At 41.8% G+C, this 14074-nt stretch overlaps 1 protein-coding gene across 1 annotated transcript; it reads left to right on the forward strand.

Moving 5' to 3' along the window:
- Positions 1-3598: 3598 nt before the first annotated feature.
- Positions 3599-5586, forward strand: LOC127799911 (cytochrome P450 89A2-like). Its single transcript, XM_052334191.1, has one exon. The coding sequence runs from the start codon at positions 3659-3661 to the stop codon at positions 5309-5311; it is 1653 nt and encodes a 550-aa protein (XP_052190151.1). The 5' UTR covers positions 3599-3658; the 3' UTR covers positions 5312-5586.
- Positions 5587-14074: the final 8488 nt, after the last annotated feature.

Below are 14074 nucleotides of genomic sequence, written 5' to 3' on the forward strand. Positions count from 1 at the left end.
TTTTGTTCATGCTGTATACATTATATTTTTTTGGCTTATCTTTTGGGCTACAACGTCAATAAAGGGCTTTCCCAATAAGCATAGCATCTTTTTCTACCCATGGGGGTTTTATTCCATGACGGCAGCAAGGGCCAAATTGGGCTAGCTCCAAACCCTCAAAGAGATAGCCAATGGTTAGTAGGATGCATTTTTGCATGACAAGACGGTAGAGATGGCTATCGTGGACGTAGGCATCAAGACCGAACCGCGAAAATAAAATATGAATATTATTCTGGATTGCGAACGTAGGCATTTCGCCGAACCGTGAAGACAAAATACGAGCAGTATTTCGGAATACGGACGTAGGCATCAAGACCGAACCGTGAAGGCAAAATATGAACATTATCTCTTATTGCGGACGTAGGCATCAAGCCGAACCGTGAAAACAAAATATGAATGTTATTTCGGATTGTGGAAGTAGGCATTTTGCCGAAAATAAAATATGGATATTCTTTAAAATCCCGTCATCAACTACAATCCAAGCCAGCATGTGCATATGAAGACCGAGGGTCTGAAATGCCTCGACAACGCAAAAGTAAAGGATCAGATGTGATCCTTAGGGGGCCCTGAACCCCCGAACACTCAAAAACAAAGGATCAGATATGATCCTCGGGGGGCCTCGAACCCCCGAACACTAAAAAAAAAAAAAGGATCAGATATGATCCTCGGGGGGCCCCGAACCCCCGAACACTCAAAAACAAAGGATCACTTATGATCCTCGAACTCTTGACAACTCAAAATCGAAGGTTCAAAGGGGACCACCCCTACTAATTAAGGCACCAGTTCAGAGGCTACGAACCTCCGCCAAATGAAGACCAAAGGGGACCACCCCTACTAATTAAGGCATCAGTTCGGAGGCTACGAACCTCCGCCAAATGAAGACCAAAGGGGACCACCCCTACTAATTAAGGCATCAGTTCGGAGGCTACGAACCTCCGCCAAATGAAGACCAAAAGGCATCAGTTCGGAGGCTACGAACCTCCGCCAAACGAAGACCAAAGGGGACCATAGCCTCAACCAACACAGCTTCAGCCAACAGCCCCGAAGGCAAGGCGCGCAACCTCGACCAACCCAGCTTCGGCCAAGCGGCCCCGAAGATAAGGCAAGCGGCCTCGGCCCCCACAGCCTCAGCCAACGGCCTCCGAAGACGAGGCACGCAACCTCGGCCATCGCAGCCTCGGCCAGCGGCCCCCAAAGATCAGGCACAAGGCCTCAGCCACCACAACCTCGGCCAGCAGCCCCCGAAGATGAGGAATGCGGCCTCGACTAGCATAGCCTCGGCCCTAGGCCAAAAATAACAATAAAAATATATATATGTACTAATTTAAGAGATGGCCCCTTTTCTACTATAGGAAAATCCCCGAACGTCTCTATCACCTCGAGCGACCTAATCACATTCTGCATGGGAAGAGTAAAAGGGCACTGGGAGACTTGAAAAGCGAATCCAGCATTCGAGACTGCTAACCCAACTTTTAGTAGAACTTTTTTACAGAGGCTCAAAAAAATAATGATGACTACTCCTTCAGCTACTCAAACTCCTCGCTCGATCAGCTCAAGGAGTGGGGGGCAAGTGATGAGGGAATATTTATAGGGGGGCAATTTTACTGTGCTACCCCTAGAGGTTACTATTAACTTGGAGCCATGTGTGCTAATAAAGGCCAATGGGTGATCGCCACGTGTCAAGACTTAGGAGCTCCGCTTATCTTTATAATCTTTATTATGATTTTGAACTGGAAAGAGATAAAGAGGAAGATTAAGTCAACCAATAATATATTTAAATATCCCAAGAATTATCTCTATTATGGAAGATTATCTTTTCTCCCCATGGAAAGGGGATCAACCTCTCCTTTTGAAATATATCTTATCTCCTAAGGAAAAGGCCACGGGACATCTATAAATAGAGGGCAACCTCTACAGGTATGGAAATCTGATCTAACTCCTAAGGGACTCTTTTACTATCTTCCATTACTATTATACTCCTCAAAAACCCTATGAACTGACTTGAGCGTCGGAGGGATCACGGGGAGCGAGTCCCCACCCTTTTTGCAGGTACTTGGTCCGAGACAGAAGAAGGTGATCGGCTCCGCATCATCACTCATCTACAAAGAACATGTTCTTCATACTCATTCATTTCTATCTCTACTTGAAAATCTAGAGTGTTCTCCTCTTTGTGTTGAGCTTAATTTATGAGGACCCCTAGTATTGGGAGTATTTTTTCTCTCAATTTGTTTTTCATTCTATCTTGTAAGAGGGTTATTGTTTGAGCCTTTTAAAAAAACATTGAAAGGTTATAATTGACCCTATCAAAAGTTAAGGTATTTGTATAGAGGATAATAGTGTTTGTTTGTACAAAAAACACTCCATAGTGAAGTTAAAAAATCCATTGACATGAAGCATTTTTTCTTTTGATGAGAAGTTGAAGTAGTGGACATAGGCAGTTAATCGAACCACTACTATAAACACATGTGCATAATCTTCTCTCATTTTTTAATTTATATTTGTGTTCATTTATTGCATTGTGTTTTTTTACTTTGATAACCCTATCTAAATGGATTCTTATTAGTGAATTGAAACAATAAAAAGAGAAAAAATAGCACCTGATATATTTATCAGAGAAAAGATAGTGAGATAAATGTGATTAGATTTTTGAAACTACATCCAAATAAGTTGTAGAAAAGAATAAGGATATATCCCTTTATGGTGAGCTCATAACAATTTTGTTTTGATACAATAATTATTGGAATAATAATGATATTTGGTTCCATTAAATAGTTCTTATTAAACCTATGTGTGGAAGAGGGGGTGAGGTAATGAAATATAATGGGAGAGTAAAGGAAGTAGCGGAAAAGCTTAAATGATTGTAATTCAATTTTACTTTGTTTGACTATAGAATAAAAAGGGTTGAAATATAGTAAAATTAATAATAATATTTTTAAGTTTTTTTTTTTCATCCTTGCACTCTAAAATTGAGATATAAAGAAAATAAAGATATAAAAATGTATAATAAAATCAAATTTGGTTTGTTGTCCGACGTTAACATGATACTGTCACATTAGGACAACAGTCAAGGGTGGCCATGGGAAGGGGTTAATTGGGTTGCAACCCTTCTCAATTCATATCTCGCCCTTCTATTTTGCCCACTCCCTCTCTTTGTTGTTGTCTTGATGTGATAATGCTACGATATCGAACAATATAATTGTTATTAAGCACAAATCATGTAACAAGTCATATCATAAAATGGCATTATTTATCCTATTTTTTTTTCTTTTCTATTATGGAACTCTCTTTTCAAAAAATTTAGTCATTTGACCAGAATATCTACTAAACTTTAAAAATTATCTACTCAATTCTTAATTTTTTTAAATTAATTTGTTACGACTTCTCTTAAATTAAGTATGACGCCCTTCAACTTTAGCTTTTTGAAGAGGGCTTATGACTAATTTTAAAGTTTATGGTGATGGAAGATTGTGGAAGGAGAGTAATCTCAAAAGATAGAAAATGAAAATTGATGAAGTAAAGGAGTGAATTAACCTTAAATTAAATTAATAATGTGAAGGCGATTCCATAACCTCAACTACCGAAACTGATTGATAGAGAGAGGGAGAGCGGAGAAACAGGAATGGCGGAGACGTGGTTCATCGTCGTCGTCTCCCTCTGCATAGCCCTATTGCTCAAATCCTTCCTCAACCTAACCCTATTAGCCTCTTCTTCTTCTTCTTCTAGTAAGAAGCTTCCTCCAGGTCCACCCTCTGTTCCGGTCATCGGCGGCTTCCTACTGCTCCGCAAATCATTCTCGGAGCTCGAGCCCGCCCTCCTCCGCCTCCTTGACCAGTACGGCCCTATCGTCACCCTCCGTATCGGGTCCCGTCAAGCCATCTTCATCGGCGCCCACTCCACAGCCCACCGCGCCCTCGTCCAGAACGGCGCCATCTTCTCCGACCGACCCAAGGCCCTCCCCACCAGCCGTCTTATCACCAGCAACCAACACAACATCAGTTCCGCGGCCTACGGCCCCACCTGGCGCCTCCTCCGCCGCAATCTCACCTCCGAGATCCTCCACCCGTCTCGCGTCAGATCCTACTCCCGCGCCCGGAAATGGGTGCTCTCCATCCTCATCCACCGCCTCCTCGACTCCGGCGGCGCCGCCGTAAAGGTGGTGGACCATTTCCAGTACGCCATGTTCTGTCTTCTAGTGCAGATGTGCTTTGGGGACAAGCTGAACGAGAAGCAAATCAACGAAATCGAGGCCGTTCAACGCGACTTGCTGTTGAGTTTCGACCGTTTCAGGATTCTCAATTTCTGGCCCAGGTTAGGGAAGATCGTGTTCCGCCGCCGCTGGAACGAGCTGATTCGGATTCGCCGGAATCAGGACATGGTTTTGATTCCTCTCATTAAAGCCCGACTCGAAGTCGTCCAACAACGACGACGGAAGAAGAAGATGCTCAAGGCCGACGAAGATCATGATGAACAGGAGAAGAAAACGCAAGAAGATAAAGAAGAAGAGGGCGTGGTGGCATATGTGGACACGTTGGTGGATCTGGAGCTGCCGGACGAGAAGAGGAAGCTCAACGACGACGAGATGGTGAGCCTCTGCTCTGAGTTTCTCAACGCGGGCACCGACACCACCTCAACGGCCCTGCAGTGGATCATGGCCAACCTTGTCAAATACTCCCACGTCCAAGCCAAGCTGTACGAGGAAATTACGGCGATTGTGGGGCCGCCGCCGCAACTGAAAACCAAGGAACTCGATGCCGCCATAAGAGAGGATGATCTCCAGAGGATGCCGTACCTGAAAGCTGTGGTTTTGGAGGGGCTGAGGAGGCACCCTCCGAGCCACTTCCTGCTGCCGCACACGGTGACCGAGGACGTGGAGTTGGAGGGGTACATGGTGCCAAAAAGCTCGAGGGTGAACTTCATGGTGGCGGAGATGGGTTGGGACCCCAAGGTTTGGGAGGAACCCATGGAATTCAAGCCGGAGAGGTTCCTTGATGGGAATGGGCATGGGATGAATGAAGGAGTGGACATAACAGGAAGCAGAGAGATAACGATGATGCCATTTGGGGCGGGGAGGAGGATCTGTCCGGGATTCGGGTTGGCTCTGCTTCACCTGGAGTTGTTCGTGGCCAACTTGATCTGGTACTTGGAATGGAAGGCCGTGGACGGCGACGAAGTTGATCTATCGGAGAAGCAAGAATTCACCGTCGTCATGAAGAACCCACTACGAGCGCACGTTTCTCCTAGAGTAGCCGTGGCCACCGCTATTTGTTCTTAATTAGTAGCCATTCAGCTCAGTTTGGCAATGCGTCGAACAGTTGGTCTGCAGTTCTATTACAGCAAATAACGGCCAAGAAATCGATATATTCTGCCAGTAGAAGACAGACATGATGCTGCAAGTAGTTTCCATTATCCAGCAATTTGCAAGTAGTTTCCATTATCCAGCAATTTGCAAGTAGCTTCCTAAAGAACACGTTAGGTAACAAAGTATCTGGGAAGCATTCATGTTAAACTATGCATACATATATATAATCCCCACGATGCTTCCATATACACGTGCATGTTAATATATAGCTAACTCACATACACGCGCACGCACACACTGACACACGAATATGAAAAAGGAAAATGCTACTTATATATACTGCTTGACACACTAAGAATGTAATGATAAAAATACCCCTCATTGATCATCCATCAAATTGAATACTTGTCCAAAATTTTAGCTTCTTCCTCACCTACTCTCTCTCTCTTTCCATATATGTCTCCTCCACCTCTGGCGTGCATCGCGTCCACCTCTAGCTTTTCGTTAGTCATTCACCTCTAGCCGTTCGTCAGTCCTCCACCAGCAACGGCTGTGCGTGACCCTATCTCATTCCACCTCCTGCTTGTGTCATTCAAGAGCATTCTTAGGTTTTTTTTTTTTTTAGCATAAACTTCTAATATTTTGGGGAATAGAAGTACTTCAACCGGCTAGATTAAAACCAATTACAATCGGCCAAATGAGATTGTTAATCAAGCAACAACTTTGCTGATTAATTTCACAATTTTTAGGTTGTTAATCAACCATAGATAAAATCCGATCGAACTTTTTCATCTATCTTGATCGGACTTCATTTGGCTTGATTGGACTTCATCCACGGCCAATTAACAACCTAAAAATTGTGAAATTAATCAATAAAATTGTTGCTTGATTAACAATCTCATCTGGCCAATTATAATTGGTTTTTCATCTAGCCAGTTAAAATACTTTTATTCCCAGAAATATTAGAAGTTTATGTTGGAAAAAAAACACCAAGAATGCTCTTGAAGGGCACAAGCAGGAGGTGGAGGAGACGCGATCACGCATGACTGCTGCTAGTGGAGGACCAACAAACAGCCAGAGATGGACGATCAACGAAAGGTCGAAAAAGGACGTGATGCACGCCGAAGATGGAGAACGAACTAATGGCTAGAGGTGGATAAGACACAAGTTGGAGATGGAAGAGACGTGGTGAAGAGAGAGAGAGAGAAAGAATAGGTGAAGAATAAGCTAGAATTTTTTGTGGGTATTCAATTTGATAGGTAATCAATGAGGGGTATTTTCGTCATTACATTCGTTGTGTGTCAAACAATTTATACAAGTGGCATTTTTCTATCAAAAATGCTAATTGGACAAATTTATCACACTTCCAATAAATAACCCTACCCTCCCCTCCCCGTCCAAATAGTAAAACTATCATGTTTATACCTATGCATTTCCAAAAGTGGTATCTTTCACATTTTTAATTGTTAAATTCAGTTGGTACTTAGTTTAAATCCCCTTCAATGATCAATGACGTTGGCTTAATGACACTTAACAAAATATTCTTTTGAAATATTATTCATTAGTTTTATATGCATGTTATTATAGATGCTAAACATATATGATGAGATTAAATATTATTGCTATCGGCAAGGTCGGATTAAGAGTTGGTGAGACCCTAGATAGCTGGCAGTAGATGGCAGCATTACAGCTAACTGTAGCGCTCTCTCTCTCTCTCTCTCTTTCACTCTATCTCTCCATTTCTCATTTCCTTCCTCATTTTGTCTTGTGCGAGCACTAAACAACGTCATCGCCTATTAATCGGTGACAACTCATCTGCTATCTCTTACTCTTGGTCTCATTCCTACTGCTGACGATCGCTTCTCCTAGCCTCTCGACTCTCGTCGACGTCCGCCATCTCCTTTCGTTAGCATCTTATTCTATAGACATCAACAGTCTTCTTCCTCCGATATCTCTCTCACTCTCTTATGTCTCCTCCATCTAACATCTCTCGTTTTTCTCTTGGTGTGCCCAATGGCGGATCCACTCTAGGGGCAGGTGCTGTAATGGCTCGTTATTCAGTATTTAAATTAGATATTCAGTTATAGTGTTAATTTAATTTAAATAAGATGTTAATATATTTTATTTCTGAGGTGAATAATAATAAACTTCATAATAGGGCTTGAGGTAATTAATTCCTAAATCTTTGGGAATGTATGGGAATGTGATAATTTATTTGGGTAATTTAGAAAGTGTTGAATTATTTAATGGTATGTGGAAATAATTATTTATTGGGTTAATTTAAAGTAAAATAATAATTTATATTTTTTTGAGGAAATAGGAAATTAAAGGTAATTAATTGGGAGTATTTAAGAAAATAATGAAGGAATTAATTAGGTGAAGTTTTTGAAATGTTCGGGGTATGAGTGTAATAAGAGGAAAATTGGATGTGGGGTGCAAGTGTTAATTTTCGGAAGTTAAGGGGTTAAAATGTGATTTGCGGAAATAGCCAAGGTTCATTTTGAATTTAATGCGCTGTGCATATATGTTAAAGGAGCTGCTGGAATGGACTGTCGCGTGCGAGGACATCCATGGGCGAGGCGCGGGTTCGAGTTGCGGGGCATGCGCGCGCTAGAATGATTTTGACTGATTTTTCAGCCAAAACCTTGCCCAAAACGAGCAGCCAGCAGTTGCCACACGGCATGCGCCGAGCCGCTCGCTTCTCTCTCCTTTTTAAGCCCCAATTTGGAATGAAATCGGGCAAAAAATTAGGCAATTCTAGAGAGCAAAATTAGGAGAAGAAAAAGAAGTGCCATTTTGAGGAAAAATTGAAGATTAAATAAGGTTTAATCAAGTTTTAATTAGCCAAGTAAGTAAGGAATTATGTATTAAACATTCTGTATGGTTGGAATTTAATTTTGGGTCCAATTTTATTAATTTTTAGAGTTTATATTAATTTGCAGTGTGTATTAATTTGTTGGCGTGCGAGCGTAAAAATGTTGTAATCTGCTAAAACGAGGCAAGATTATTACTCCCTTCATGTCTCTCAGCTGATTTATGAATTTTATATCCTCCATTAACTCGATTTGGTTCTATAAATTAATTACGTTTGTTATAAACAGTTATTGTGCGAATTTTGCTTAATTAATTTAATTAAGAGACTTCTGGGATTAAATACATTTGTGAGCTCTTTCTATTTTATGAACCTCATGCCTTCACTTAATTCGTTTCGGTTTCGCGTATTAATTATATAAAACGGGGAATTAATTAATATGATTTAATTTAAATTAAATATGAGACTTGTTAGGAATTCGTTTGTTATGTGCCTATGGGGTTTGTACCGCCCCAATTCCTTTTGGAATGATGTCGAACCCTTCTCGAGGACTAGGTTCCTAGATGTGTGAGTTTGATTATGGATTTTTTGGTGTGAGTCGGTTAGAGCTATCGAGTAGTGGGGCAAGAGTCGGCTGTTTGGTGACGTTAGAGTAGACTGTTGTACGGCCTTGACGTGGATCGTCGGGCAAACACTCCTAGTCACAGACCATTGACCGGTGTCGGACACTACTGACTAGCCTTACCATTATGTGGTTTGTGTGATATACTGCATGATTTGATAATTATCGTTCATGGTTTGATATGCACATGGGTACGAGATGTATGTTGGGATATTCATTTATTGAGTATGCTTGGACACGGACATTCTAGCATAATTAGATTGCATCTAACACAGTCATATGCATCGCATGTGGTTTACTATGTGGGCGGAGCATGGCCTGATGCCTGGATGTATGGGCGCCAGTGTATCACGTTGATGCTCACTACGCCATTGCATTTTTATGTGCATTGCACGGTTACCGACAGTTCATAGTTCTCGGACAGGAGGACCATTCTGAAGGAGCCTAGGGCTCGGCTATTCTAAGACTTGGGTGTCGGGTGGACCGATGCGAGTACACGGGTGTCAGGAGCACCGACCCAGGATAACGCCCACAGGTTTGTTGGAGATATTTGTTTCCTATCAGGGCAGCAGCAGGTTAGTATGGGACTTGTGTGGGTCCCAAGAACCGATACATTCTTTTATTTATGCTTTTATACTGTGCTGGGCGTCTCATGGTTTGTGTGTACATGGGGGTTGGTGTTCTGGGGAGAGAGTTTATTGGATATGTACAGCCTACAACCTTTCTTTCCTTATGCTTGCTAAGTATTTCGAATCACTTTGTTTTCCATCATTCCAGGTAGTGGCAGCGTGGGTCAAGGGCAAGGGAGTCAACTTCTAACAGCAAAGTCAGTATGGTGCACAAGTAGTTTTGTCAATCCCTGTCAACTTTAATGTTTGAGTGGGATCCACTTTATTATTCTTGACTGTGTCGGTCGTTCCTTGTGTCTCATGTATATCGGCACAGGAGTCTGTATGTATTTGTTTATCACGTGACCGCTGTGCTAGCGGAGTACCCGTAGTGCATGCATGTGTATAGTTTAGCTTCCGCTGTTTTACTTCTTTTGTATGCATGCCAGGGTGGTTTCTGTCTTGTGTTTTATTCTTTCCCTTCAGTAAGCGCTTCTGTTTGGGTAGTCCGGGTGGTTGGGATATCCAGGCGGGGGTGCTTACAATTGTTAATATCAAAGCGTCGTTTGAGTCAGTTTTGGGGGGACGAGTTCCTGTACACCAAGGTTGTCGGGAAGAGTTAGAAAGGTCTAGGTGAATTGAATAGGGTCAAGCTGCGTTAAGTTAAGTTTTGCTGATTCGTGTGAGAGATTGTGTCCCAATTTAAATTCGTGCAGGGGTGATAAGTGCACGTTAGGATAGGACCATGAGATGGCATGAATGGGATTTATTTAGGACTTGTGCCTGCCCCTAGGTGTTGGGTAAGAGGTTGGTTTAGTCTTAATATATTTGCCTGATATTTGGTATTGAATGCAGATTTTAAGTACTCCAAAGGAACTCAGAAGATCAAATTCCGGTGTACCCCTACTAATTCGGATGACCTCCCAACATTGAATTGTTTATGGTGTCGATGGGAACAGGAGTTTGTTTCTGGATTGGGAGGCAAGCAGGACGAAAAGGAATACCTAGTGAGTCATATTTATCGGCTTGACGAGTTATTTCAAGAGACGATCCACGAGACCTTTTGGGGATTGTTAGAGAGACAAGTCCTGCTCGCTTGAGAAATGAATCCGTGGGACCCAACTCTAGTGTTGGGTGCAGCGGGGGATTGGTGAGTTTGACAGATGAGGCCACATCCCGAGCAGAAGAGGACGCAATGAGCACCACCTAGCGAGAGCATGCCTGGGTTAGCAAGAAAATGAGATAGGGAGTTGATTGTAAATAGGGTTTGTGTATGTATTTTCTTTTGGTTGTTGGTGTGGATGTAATCGTTGTTATATAGGGTATGTGTAAATTAAAGAAATGGAAATTTTGTGTAAACTCTCCTCGAGTATGTGTGGTTATCTTGGTATGTGTATAAGAATCAATGAGGTGTGAGCCCTAGATGTAATATTTGTGTTGCGCTATAATAGTATCAAAATGGATGGAAATGACCTATGCGTATGAGTTGGGTGAGTAAGAGTTTGTAATGGTGTAGAATACAGTTCTGAATGAATATGTGGCACGTGTTCGCGAGGCGTGCCTAGAGTGAGCTGGGGCATGGGATACTTGCCTGAGGAAATTGTGTGTGTGGAGTTGTGGCTCACGGTGCTCATCCGGTGTGGTTCCGGTGTGTAAGTAGAAAGTTGGTCATTATGGTGGTGTGATGAAATTGTTAATATAAAAGGAATTATAAATGCATGATGTTATTGTGATTGGTTGGCCTAACTTCGAGGTGTTTTTAACGATTGCTTGTCATACTTGTACGGCCGCTATAAGTTTATGGCCATGCCATTTAGGTTGACCGACGCCTTTGCAGTATTTATGGATTGGTCGGGACCGGCGACAGAGATAGAGGTTTCAAGTTCCTTGGTCTCACCAAGCATTGCCGATGCCCTACAAAAAGCTTGCATTAATTTCATGCGAGATAAGGTCATGGTAGAATGTGAGCTGAAGGTTCATGATTAGATTTTGCCCGGAGTGGTACGGAGAGGTCCCACATGGTGAGAATATGCTATAGGACTCCGATGGTAAATGGCAGATACATAGGTACCGAGATGTGTACATGGTGTACTGAGACGAAAAACTGAAGGTTGGGTAATACGGTAACTTGGTTGTAGTTGACAGTTAAACTGTCTATATAAATTCAAACAAGAGATGTGTAATGTGATGGGGGTGTGAAGGCAAATTGAGGTTTTAAGGGATTTGCATTCCTTGGAGGTTTTAGACATCAACCCTAAGTTTAATTGAATCTGGATGGATAAATCAGAACACCAATATGAAGTCCTGAGTTCTAGATGGAGCTTAACAAATAGAGCACTAAAGTGAATGTATTTATGATAAGTTTGGGGTCAAGCTTATTCCAAGAGAGATCTGTGATGGGAATTAATTGAAGGACTATTACGAAAATGTGGACTTGGAGCTTACAGCAGTTATGTTGCTTGGAGATTTGGCATCACTACCTAGATAGGGTATGTATAGATGTTTAGTTCTCACAGGTGGAGCGGAGTATAGGCGACGTCGAGGTTGGCGTGGTGAAAGACTAAGGCTTTGAGATTCTGTAATAAATAGGATTAAGCAAAGATGGTAGTAGATGTTTTGGGCCGTCGTGGAGCATCCGTGATAAAGTGAATTAGGAATAAGAAAACCCATATTGATGTTGCGGGAGATACCCCGGGTGTATGGCTAGGACCGAAGTTGGATGTATGTCTAAGTAGCTATTGGGTTCTGCTGTGAGAGTAGTGGTTGCTATGAGTACATTCGGTACTAATTGCAGACTACATGTCCTAGGATTAGTTGTTGACCGGTTGAGGAGATGAGACTCTTTTGGGTGCTGGTCAAGTGGTACATCGACGGAAGCATGAGATGGTCTGTTATGCCAGCTAGAAGAATGCTTAACCCACATTTTAAGTCACTTCTCCCCAGAAGCAAGACCTATGAGATGCCTTGGGGATTATAACAGTTATTGATATGGTGGGGTGTTTTCAGTCGAGCAGGTTACGGAGAAGATAACACCGGTTCTAAAGATTATGTTCCAGCTAACTTATAGAATCTCTGAGGAGGTTAGGGTTGGTATTTAGCGATCAAGAGGATGTATGGTCAATTAGCTATTTGGAGTTAAGATCAATAGCAAGACAAGACTGAGGGTGGGTGGTCGCCGAATAAGTCATAGTAGGAACCAACAATTGGGTATGTCGATTCCTTTAGGGGGGAGATCTGGTGACATTTTAGATCTTAAGGTGTATTGAGTGGGAGAACGTTTATTCTTTGATTGCTTGATTAAATGACTACCCTTATTTATTGACGGGACCCCGAGCATATGCGACAAATTGTGGGAGAAAGTACTACTGAGAAAATGTTGTGTACCTAGTTAAGAATCAGTTGGAAAAAATTAGACTAAAGGATATTGCTGTTGAATTTTTGATTGAGTATGTATATCGTTTCCATGTTCCTATGCTTTGTAAGTTCATAGCAGGTCTCGGTCACGTTACCGAGTATTATCCTCTCGTCATGCAAGAGGATGGCTCCGCTCCTGTCACTACCGGTTGCATTTGAAGTTAGCTGCATTTGCATTGAGTTTTGTGCTACGAACCAGTTTATTATTGGGGATTGAATACCTCTGAATTTGAGCTTACCTTTCGGTTGATATGTGGTCAAGATAGTCCCAAACAGAAGTGCGATGAGAACACAAGATAGCTTGGGGAACGGTTGGACTATGACATTGTAGTAGGAGAACATTGTGGTTGTATATAATATGATGGATGTTGTTCCTTAAGCTGATTAAGGTATAACGTGGTCCGATTGAGAGATGGATTGGAAAGATGTGCTCGTGTATTAAGTCTAGTAGGATGCGTAGTAGACTCGAACTTGTAAAAATACTGGAAAATGATAATATGGAACGTCTCAAGGAGAATGTCAGATATTGTCACGGGAGATGCGAATGTATCTCAAGAGAATGAATTGAGCGCGAATTTCAAGGACGAAATTCTATTAAGGGAGAGAATTGTAACTGCATGTTATTCGGTATTTAAATTAGATATTCAGTTATAGTGTTAATTTAATTTAAATGAGATGTTAATATATTTTATTCCTGAGGTGAATAATAATAAACTTCATAATAGGGCTTGGGGTAATTAATTCCTAAATCTTTGGGAATGTATGGGAATGTGATAATTTATTTGGGTAATTTTGAAAGTGTTGAATTATTTAATGGTATGTGGAAATAATTATTTATTGGGTTAATTTAAAGTAAAATAATAATTTATGTTGTTTTGAAGAAATAGGAAATTAAAGGTAATTAATTAAATTAACTGGGAGTATTTAAGAAAACAATTAAGGAATTAATTAGGTGAAGTTTTTGGAATGTTCGGGGTATGAGTGTAATAAGAGGAAAATTAGATGTGGGGTGCAAGTGTTAATTTTTGGAAGTTAAGGGGTTAAAATGTGATTTGCGAAAATGGCCAAGGTTCATTTTAAATTTAATGCTATGTGTATATATGTTAAAGGAGCTGCTGGAGCGGACGGTCGCGCGCGAGGACATCCGTTGGGCAAGGAACGGGTTTGAGTCACGGGGCATGCGCACGCTTGAAGGATTTTGGTTGATTTTTCAGCCAAAACTTTGCCCAAAACGACATCGTTTTGGGCAAGGCGATGGGCAGCTAGTAGCTGCCACGCGG

Source organism: Diospyros lotus, chromosome 4 (genome assembly GCF_014633365.1).
Source record: "Diospyros lotus cultivar Yz01 chromosome 4, ASM1463336v1, whole genome shotgun sequence".
Classification (NCBI taxonomy): domain Eukaryota; kingdom Viridiplantae; phylum Streptophyta; class Magnoliopsida; order Ericales; family Ebenaceae; genus Diospyros; species Diospyros lotus.

What these genes read in the sequence shown, in the direction of transcription:
- LOC127799911 (XM_052334191.1), top strand. Translation starts at nt 3,659, where the DNA reads ATGGCGGAGACGTGGTTCATCGTCGTCGTCTCCCTCTGCATAGCCCTA.